This window comes from Cicer arietinum, chromosome 5, assembly GCF_000331145.2.
Source record: "Cicer arietinum cultivar CDC Frontier isolate Library 1 chromosome 5, Cicar.CDCFrontier_v2.0, whole genome shotgun sequence".
NCBI classification, from domain to species: Eukaryota; Viridiplantae; Streptophyta; class Magnoliopsida; order Fabales; family Fabaceae; genus Cicer; species Cicer arietinum.
The window spans coordinates 74,388,716-74,400,137 of record NC_021164.2 but is presented as its reverse complement, the minus strand read 5'-3'; the positions used below and the strand labels follow the sequence as shown (position 1 = coordinate 74,400,137).

Genomic DNA, 11,422 nt, shown 5'->3' with positions numbered 1-11,422 from the left:
AAAAAGAAAGAGGGTAGAACCATAATATGATTTTTGTTTTTTTCTAATTTATTTTTTATGAAAATTAAATTAAAAAGAAAAAATTATGAGACATCATGCAAGTGTGCAACACATCACCAAATATTTGTCAGATCAAAATTATTTTTAAGTGAGAACTCACCTTAGGGATTAAATATATAACTATTTTTGTACCCAAAAAAAGGATTATTTCAAATATAGCAGGAGTAAAAAAACAATTTATATACAAGGACTAAAATTAAAATTGGTTATATTTGTAAGGATTAAATGAATAAATAAAACTACATATTTAGTTTGGTCTCTTAATTTTTTTGGCTAAGATTTTAGTTGCTTATAGAGTATTACAAATGAAAATTATAAAATATTAAAGATTATCTTCTAAGTCAATTAGAAAAACAGGAAGTTTTATAATATTTATAGATCAATTAAAAAAGTGTCTTGAGTATTCATGTTCATGAAATTGGATTCACAAAGTAAAATATTTTGTTGCTCAACACACATAACATTTTGACTTGACCAACAAATCCATCTCTCTTAAAGAAAAAATCGACGAACACATGTATTATTTCACACTACATATTACTATTGAAAATGAACAAGGATACTAATTTAGACAAACAAGCTTGCACAAATATTAGTTTCACGAAATAAGATAAGAAATCCACACAAATCTTTGAACAAAACTCCATAAAATAATAATAAATAAATAAAACGATAAAAATGAAAAAGAGAAGAGTTAGCAAACTCATACACTTTCTTTTCAGCACTATTTATATTATTGAGTTTTATTAATTCATGTTGGTCACATTTCCAAGGCGAATGTGCCACATGAATTTCAACCCATAATAGAACAAGAGCATATGTTATGAATGTAACATAATACTTCATCTAAAATAAAATATAAATAAATTAAATATTTAAAAAATATATATTTAATCTATATTAGACTAAATATATTAACTTTTCAAATATTTCCTTTTATTTATATTTAATTTCGAATGAAATATGATATTAGCAATCATCTCATTTGATAATCCTATAATAACAACACAATTATAGTGCATGCATATATATAGTACATACTTATGCAACAACGAGACAGAAACATAATTTGAATCCTTAAACACATTGGAAATCAGAAGGGACTGTTTTTTGACATGCACTAAGGACCAAACTAAGTGTGATTGGTACATTCAAGTTAATTCCAAGCACATTGGCCTTAAGTGCAGTGCAAAGACAGAGTGCAGCTTCCAAATCAGTCAAACCTTTTATCAATGCACAACATTTACTTCCTGAAGGAGGATTTCCAATAATAACATTAACCAACCCTAAAACATCAGCACAAACCCCTAACTTTAAGGCATCTTTAGGACAAGAACCTTGGGATGAAGGTGAAGGTGAAGGTGGAGCGGAAGCCGGAGTAGGACAAGGCTTTGGTGAAGGTGGTGGTGGTTTAGGCTTGGGTGATGGTGGACATGAACCATTAGCCTCAGTCAATGTTGAGTAAGCAAGGAGAGAAAGCACTAAAATAATGGCAGAGAATTTGTTGGAAGCCATGACTACTATATCTTAAAAATTAAATATGTAGTAAATGTTATGTGTTGATTGAAGTTGAATGAGTGAACCTTTTTATAGAGGCAAAAAATAAATTGTAGGGTGCACATTAGAAATGTAATTGAGTGGAAGTGAATGAGTAGTGTCATAAGTTTCCAGTTGGTTCTTTTGTAAGTTTATGAGACAATGGGCTGTAATATTTTGGTTCATTATGTGCCTTTTGTAAGTTTCAATCTCTTTTTTTACAACACCTTCATCAATACCTTAATAATTATATTATTTGTAAAAATATTTTATTCAAAAGAACTATCATTTTTAATTTAATTTTTTTCAATTGTATTCTATGTGTATCAATTTTAATTTATTAATTGATAATTTATAATAATTAAAATATGCGTCTTATAGATTTTTTGAATTTATGTTAAATTGTGATAAAGTCAAAATAAGGAAGGTGTGATGTTACTTCGATATGTGGACTAGCTTTACTTTCTACCACACCAAAGGTTCTCATTCCGCGGGAAGTGATAATATTTTGGAGGCTATGATCATGAGAATGCTCAACAATCACAATTGAAAGGTGCAGCTTTGGCTTATGTGTGTGGAGTGAAAAGGTGTAAAACTCGACATTTATAATAAGCACTATATAGGACCTTTTTTTTAATGAATAAATTGAATTGCAATGAGATTAATCAAGCAATTAAATAAACCATTTCTTTCTTTCTTTCTCGTGCGAGTGTTAAAACTAGTAAATATATATACGAGAAGAGAACAAACAAACTATGTTTTCGTTCGAAAATACATATTTGGAAGGCATAAAAACTATGTTTTTATGAGTACTTTATTGTACGCAGGGGAAATTAAGAAACTAATTAATATCCCTTGATATAAAGCATATCACACATATATATTTTGTTGCAACAAATCAAAAATATAAAATAAATTATATCAATAAAAAAAATCTTTAAAAAAGAAGGTTATTGTTTATTGGTATCAAGTGTTGAGAAAAACAAATACATCGCACTTAAAATAATATGATTAGAATACACAAATATAACGTATAAATTTTAAAATTTGAGAAAAAATTACGATCGTTGTTAAATGATAACAAGAGAATAACTTTATACGAAAATTGTTAATTTCTTTAAAACTGTTCATGGCTTCAGAGACACTTGAAACCTTAAAAATAAAAATTTAAATTATATCTCACAAAACTATAATACAATATTATAATTAAAAAAAAATTCATATACAAATTTAAAATTTTCTAACTAATGCATTTTGTAACGAAGAACTAAAGTTTATATTTATAGTTTTAGACTTTACTTTGATATTTTATAATTAATGAGCAGAGCATACTGAAACAAAATAAAATGGAATGGAATAGAACATAATGGATAAAAATTTCATTCCATTGTTTGGATAATTGATGACGAAGTAGAATAAATATCATATTCTTAAAACCGAACAAAATGGAGTGAATTATAGTTTTTTATTCTATTTTTACTCTTATTTAAAAAAAATATATTTTATTTCATTTCCACCTTGAATTAAAAAAAAAATAATAATAATAAAAAAAAAAGCACAAGTGTCAACCCCTGTGCATACACACGTCCACAGTGATAACACACCTCAATTGCTACAATTCAAAATAAGCATGGCTGTCCAGCAGGCCTTAACGCCAATCGCCATCATAAAAAAATAAATTATAGAAAACAAAGTCCATTTTAATTCCACTATTACGACAAAGGATGTAACGTTACATGTTTAAACTCACATAGTGGCACATCAACAAAATAAAAAGATACAATTTGTGGGTGCACACAAACAAAAATGACAAAAATGAAAAAGAGATGGTTTACTCTTAAAATAATAAAATAGGGGTAAATCAGTAATTATTTAATTAAGTTGCTCCATTTTATTAGATACACCTCAAATTGGAGGGTAGAAAAATAGGAGGAGAGAGTGGTATGGGATGAAATAAAATCTATGTTTCATAACATTAATTCCAATCATTTTTTGCAAATTCAAACAATAGAATTTAACTATGTATCACTCTAGTTTGTTCTATTCCACCAATCCAAACATAGCCTTAGTCTCACTCTTCCTTTAGTGACACTAACCAGATTAATTTCAACCAATCTCAAAATCAAGTTTGTTATTTTACCATTATGAGCTTTTTATCTGTAAAAAAAAGAAGTGTTGAATGATGTAGAAAATAAGGATATGCATGTATCATGGTTGAAAAAAAAACACTATGAGTTTTTTATTGACTGTATAGCTAAATATTGAACTCGTGCAATGATTGTTTTTCGTCTCGTATAACTTGATTCTCCAATTCAATTGATTAGTTTTGAGATATTTTTGGTTATTTTTTTGTTTCTATTAAATAAAATAGCTCAATTATTTTCAAGGATGACAACATCGTATTATCATCTTTGGTAAAAAAAAATTGTATTATTTAGCAAAAATTACTATTTGTAGAAGAAGAAGAAAAAAAGACAATATTTACTGTTAATTTCTAGATTTTTATCATCCGGGATTTTATATTTTCCAATTAATTTTAAATAAAATACGATTAAATTATTATCCTGAAAAAATAGATCAATTATGATTTCAGGCTTTTGATTTGGATATGATTTTAGCATCTCATTATTCTTCGGTTTTTAAATTAAGTCGTAACCTCTTTATTTTACTTTCTATAAAAATATATGTAGTTTGGTCACCAAATTAAAATTTAAAATAACTCTTAAAGTTTAAAAGTATAAATTTTAAAAATATAATAAATTGGAGTTTAAAAAAGAAAAATGTAGGTTCTCTTAGTTGAATTTGATGTAGTACTTTAATCTTTTATTTTGTCACTTGATTGCAACCTTGAGACAATTATAAAGATTGGTTCCTATGATTTTTTTATCCTCGCAATTTTTATAAAAAATCGAAGGTTGTATAAATGAGATAGATAAACATAATTAAAGTTGACTTTTGATAATTAAATTCAAAATTTGTAAAATAAATTATGGATTTGGTAAAAAAATGTTTAGTTCACCAACTTTTGTAATCGTGCTTTTTGTTACAAAACTGTAGATTTGTATGTGTGGAAACTTGAAATACATATTACTACGCAGCAGTTTTCTTGATATAGATTCTCAATCTATTGTAGTTGGTATAATTTTCTTTAGAGTAGTTTAGATTCAAGAGATAAATTTTTAGTCCAAAAACGAAATTTTTTTAGTAAAAAGAGATAAATTTGTATGCTACAATCGTGAGAATTGTCAATACATGTAAATTTTCAAATATATTGTAGATGAATTAATTATTATTATTATTTTTTAGAATAGTTTATATTTAGGAAATTAACTTATACAACGACGGTAAGAAAATTTTTGTTATATATCATCAATATAATTCGCGTTGATATATTAATTAGATCCTATAGATAATAGAATATTTGTTAAATTATTATATTATGATATGTAATTGCATATATGCGTAAATGTTTTTTGCACCGATGGTGCATCAAATTAATTATTTATTTCAAAGTTTTTAAATTTGGATATCATTTTAAATAATTTGAATGTCTAATGAAGGATATAAAGGGGGGGAAACGATATAAAACCGACAAAAAAGATGGTAAAAGAAGGATAAACAACCAATTGGAATGAGATATTTTTCCTACTCCTCTGTGTTAAATTATAAGCAAAGTTTTTTCTTCTTTTTTCTGACAAATTGATATTAGTTAATTTTATTTTAATTTTTCTAAATTTGTATAAAATGAGTCATCACATGACACTTTCTTTTAAATTTAAATTAAGTATACCATATTTTTAGAACAATAACATTAAATATAACAAATTAGTTTAAATATAGTCTTGAAGTATCTGTTTAATGAAAATAATTAGATATTGTAATTTCAATGGACATAATTCAAATTTCATAGGAAATAATTGTAACTTGTAACTCGTACGTGGGAATGGAAATAGGTCAGACTTTTTTTTAAATAGATAAAGCGAATGCTACATGTCATATAATAGACATTTTAGGTCTATTTAAATAATATAAAAAATATATTTTTAATATTATAATTATTATATTAAATTTTGATATTTTTGTAATATATATTCAACTTTTAATAATTTATGTATATTAACTTTATTTAGTTTTTGATATATTTAAATGAATTATTATAAAATATAATTTATGTATGATGTATATAAACTCATATATTTCAAAATGTGATGTTAAATATCAAAATAAAACTTAATTTCATTTATATATTAACTCGTTAATCTATTTAAATTACTAATTAAAAAATATTAAAATGAAATAGACATTTAAGTAGACTAATACATACTACAATTCATACTTGAGGCTTAAATTTTTTATTAGACTCAAATTTAACAAAGTTTAGATTAGTTCAGCCTATTCCCACCATGAGACAGAATAGTTATAAAATAATTTTTTATAATAATTTTTTATTTCTCAGTTTTTTTTTTAAATAGTTTAACTAAACCCGTAAATAAGTGCAATAAATTAAACTATTTCTCGTACTGATGTTTGAAAAAGAGAAGTTTGTAACATGATTTATGAAAAAAAAAAGAAAAGACAAATGTGTTATTGTAAAATAAATGAAGTTTGAGGACCCGTAACAAGATTATTAAAGATGTGATCTTGTCATAATTTAGAGATTAATTATTTTATTTTTTAAATAAAATATAAATTATTTTGTGTATGTTTTATGTGTTGAATATAATTTTTTTTTAAATAATCAGTTATAAAAAATATCTGGTAGGAAAAACTACAAAAAGTGTTTTTTATTTGAAAAGTTTATAGATTATTTTTAGATTTTATTTTATTTAATAAGTAACTAATTAAATGTGAAAATAATATTGAAAATAGTGCAATTAACGACTTAAAATTAAATACAAAAATTGCTTTTTTCCCAAAAAAAATATATATATATTTTGCTATTTTTTAAGAAGTGCCTTTACATGACCTTTTATAGTCCTCATTCAGCTCTACAATGAATCATCTTTTATAAAAATAATTTGTCTTAAAATAATGATAATTTTTTATTTATAATATAATATTAATTATTTTTTCTTTTAATTTTAGCATCTAATTAATATTATATACATTATTTATAATTTAATACTTTTGGCTTTACAATACTAGTAATAATGAATAAATTAATATTTTAAAAAATATTTTAATAAAACTATTATTTCTTTTACTTCATTTATATATATTTTTAATAAGAATTCAAATTATATACGATGCCAATTGAAATTATTTATATAATTAGCTATAATTTATTGACTGTATAATTTTTTTTATATTATCAATTGTACGAAATAATCAGTAGGATAACGGTGGAATAGATTGATTATTATGTATTTCCAGCTAATAAATAAATGGCTTTGAAATCGAATTATTATGTCGTTGTTTGGTTTGAGATATAGTTTGGCTGGACATAAGACTTGTCTATCTATTACAATGGTGTTCATAAAGTATCAGTCAAAAAAATCCAAGAGCACATGCCTCGTTGCCTATACTGTACACGTCGCAGCCAACAACCAACGCTCGTATTGCAATGGATAACGAGGTCCACATCCTCTACGTCACATCTTCCAAAATTAAACACACCAAAATTAAACTTTCTTTTATTGTGTTCCTAGTAAATATATAAATGGGTTATTTAAATAGTAAACCTCGGTTCAAATTAATTTATAGAATTTTATAAATACATGTGTTTATATGATAAAATATAAATAAAAATAATAATTCTATATGTTTTTATTGTTAAATATTTTCATGTGATGTTATAATTGAAATGTAGTTATTAATTTATTATGAACAAATTAATTAATGAAAATTTTAGATTTTATAATAAATTTAGTCCACGTCGTTTTAATATTGAGATGAAATCAATGTGAATAAATAAAATACTCAATTAATGTATCATAATATAATTTTTAATAATTAAAATTTACATATAAAATATTTTAATTATTATTTTACAAAATAAATATATTTTATAATATATAGAAATTAAAAATTAATTTGACTATGCTTATAATTTAAATGATTAATTTGCATACCGGTTGTTGTTTTTTGTCAATAATCTACATAAAGTATACATGTTCAAATTTTATAGTCGCCACGGAACAAGGAAAATATATATAATTTACATATCATGTTGTTATTTAAATAAATAAAAAAATTCCTACTGAGAATTTAATAATTTTGGTTGGAAAGTAAAATTAAATCCTATTATCACACTTGTGAATATAATTTGTCTATAAAAACTATAAGTTTTAGTTTTCTATACAATTTATTTATTTTTTCTAATTAAAATCATCTAATTAGTATTATGTGTATACTCTAAATTATTATTATTTTTTACTTTACATTTATGATAAATATAACTTATCAAAGACTAATAGGGACAATTTGTCAAATGGGCGTTACAAAAATGTAAATCGACAAATAGCACAAAACGTATAATATAAATTTAAACAATTATTCTAAATAAATTTAATCGAAGTAATATTTAAATAACAAATAAAAATAAGTATATAAATTATTTTAATATTTAAATTAATATTCTTATTTGAGTGCTACGATTCGTCCATGTTTTTCTTGATTTGTTGGCTCACATTTTTGTAACGTGCATTTGACGTGAAATACAAAAAATAAAGTTTTTAAATATTGAACTCCAAACAAATATTTTTCAATAATTTATACTGAAAACTGTTATATTTATAGAGACATAAAACATATTTAACCGTTTGGTTCACTTTTCTCTTTGTCAATTAACGTTTTTTGCAACGTTACATTAAGGATTGAAAATAATTTTTTTCTTCTGATTTTACAAGAATAAAATCCAAATAATTTTTTTTACATAAACTAAACTAAAAACTATTATATTTACATAGACCAAAAGTATATTTAAATTTTTTTTTTTAAAATTATCATTATATTTATTTCATTTATCAGTTTATTTATTTATTTATGTGAAATAGTTGCTACGGATATATTTTGAGACGAATGAAATAACATTATTAACACACCACAATAACTCATATTTATTATTTTAAAATTGATTATCATACAAAATTAAATATTTTTAAACATCAAATGACTATGAATCATTGTTGGGATAACAACGACCAAATATATAAATTAAATCATTCAAAAAATATATAATTTGAGTATCCTATTGTTGTTATTTAAAAAAAAGAACATCTTAGCAATTATTTTGTAATTTTAGTTGGAAAGTCAACTTATATCCTACTATCACGTTTGTAATTACAATTTGTCTAAAAAGACTGTAAGTTTTAGTTTGCAATACAATTTAATTGTTGTTTTTCTAATTAAAACATCTAATTAGTATTAAGTGTATCACAGATTATTATTAATCATTTTACATTTACAATAAATAGAACTCGTTAAAGACTAATTAGAATAATTTAAGAAAATCATCATAATTTTTCTTTTATTTATTAATTTTCTTTAATTTATGTGAATTAGTCGATACAACTATGATTTTGAGATTGAGGTAGTATATTCAAAATACAATTATGTATAACTTTCTCCCGCAGAATATAAACTGTCGTAATTTGGAGATACGACTTTTTATTGCAAATAAAAAAAAAAGTAGTCGTAAGACGTATTTGCGAATGCAACATACTAATAATTAAAAAAATATAATATTTTAATATAGAATATATTAACTAGTTTTTTTATTTAAATATAATACATATGAAGGGAAGAAACTACTAAATGAAAGTACCACGTGTGGTTTTTTGTTCATAAAAAGTTATCTGAAAAATAACAAACATCATCTCTAAGATCAATAAAATCTTATAATTTTTACTATTTATTCAAAACATATCCCTATATTAAATGTTATTAGAAACATAAAATACGGGTATAATAGTAAATTGAGCAATTAATATTACATGTGTGACCTTTTCTTTTAATAATAAGAACACAAAAAACTCTAAATATTTTTTTATATATAAGACTGGGAAGTAGTAGTATGAAAGATAGTGTGAGAGAAAAAAAAACAAAAGATACAATTAATCGTGAAATTTGAAACAGGGGAACATTTTGATAATTATTTCACCATCTAATTAAAAGATAGTTTCGTCCATCACATACTAATAGATTTATTTCACTTATATCAATAAGTTATATAAATAAAAAAGATAAATTAATACTTTTAATAAATGATCCTTTTTAAGTATTATTATATTTACTATTATCATATATGTAAAATAAAATATAATTGAGGATGTTGCAAATAAAATTATATATCATAATAGTGACTTTTAATGTAGTCATTTTACAAACTGAAGTACATATTTTTACATTTCCTACTTTGATCACAATAAAAATCATATTTACAATAGCAATTGTAAAAGTCATTTTCTAGGATTTATATTTTTTTCGTCGGTCTAAAAGTCATGTTTGCGGTTACTATTGTAAAAATCATCTTTACAACATTCTTTTTTGGAAAAAAAAAATATTTTTGTAAACATGTTTTTACAATTCATATAAAATTCTTAAAACAAAATAAAGACGAAATTAAAGAGATATATTTTGGGAATTGAAAAAAAAAGTTGGAATACTCAAAATATTGTTGAGGTACAAAAGGTATCTGGATCTTTATTTAGTCCAAGGCCCACTAATGTTTACGAAGGGATCTGTAAAATGGACCTAAAAAAGGGAAGGGCTTGTAGGATAAGGCATCGATGGCCCTTTTCTGACTGGGCATTGGTACGGTGAGAATTCATTCCAATGGCATTGGATTACACAAAATAATCAGTTTTTTCAACAAAACCATATCTATATCCAAGATCAGTTTTAAAAAAATATATTTAAACTACTAATTTGGATGTATATATAATGAACAATTTCTTTTTACTTTTTTGGAAAATATTTATTATTTGTATTTTTTTAAATTATAATTTTTTCCCTAACTAGCATACATAGAACTAACTTTTTCTTCAGTTTTATTTAGTTAATTGGGTGTAATTTGAATATTTAAATGAGAAAATTTATTATTATTTATATTTTATTTATCACATATTTTTTTAATTTATATAAAATAGTCAAATGTGTGTGACAAGAAGAATGATAAATATTGATTAATATTACTCTTTTAAATACACTCTGAGTAAGATTTCATTATAATCTCTAAAAAAAAATGAACTTACAATTTTTATTGTGTTTGAATCAATTTTAATTTAAGTAATATTATCTATATTTTACTATAATTATGATCGACGTATCAGTTTGATTTAATTACTAACATAATATAAATAAATAGTATATTTGTTCCACAATAAAATATTATTTGTAACAAAATTTAAATTATCATTATTTTTATTTCTCTAGTTCTTTTCAATTTCTCATTATAACCAAACAACTCGTAATATAAGTTATAAAATAGAAAAAAATTCTTAAGAATATATGAGCTGTTTATTTAATGAATGATCACATTTTTTAGAGTAATTTTTTCAAAAACACAATTATTCACAATAATATATCCATCAAAGACGTTTGGTTGAATTTATAATATTTTTAAATTTATTTTGTCTAAAAATTAAAAATTATAAAATGTTTAAAACTTAAAAGTTAGATTTCTATATGAATATACAACTCTTACCTATTTTACAGGAGAATAAAATATAAAAAATAATGTCTAACAATGTTTCCATGATTTTTTCATATGTATATTTTTAAATTATATTATACAAATACTTGAATTACCTGTGATAAACAGATAATATTACATTTTTAAATTTACGTTTTAAAGAAGAAATAAATTTAAAGATACTTTCATATA

General features: G+C 23.1%; 1 protein-coding gene across 1 annotated transcript; it reads right to left on the bottom strand.

Moving 5' to 3' along the window:
• Positions 1 to 641: 641 nt before the first annotated feature.
• On the bottom strand, positions 642 to 1,636 carry LOC101502029 (putative lipid-binding protein AIR1). Its single transcript, XM_004501292.4, has one exon. The coding sequence runs from the start codon at positions 1,573 to 1,575 to the stop codon at positions 1,138 to 1,140; it is 438 nt and encodes a 145-aa protein (XP_004501349.1). The 5' UTR covers positions 1,576 to 1,636; the 3' UTR covers positions 642 to 1,137.
• Between the last annotated feature and the right edge of the window lie 9,786 nt (positions 1,637 to 11,422).

Coding starts and splice junctions, on each gene's coding strand:
- LOC101502029 (XM_004501292.4), bottom strand. CDS start 1,575: ATGGCTTCCAACAAATTCTCTGCCATTATTTTAGTGCTTTCTCTCCTT.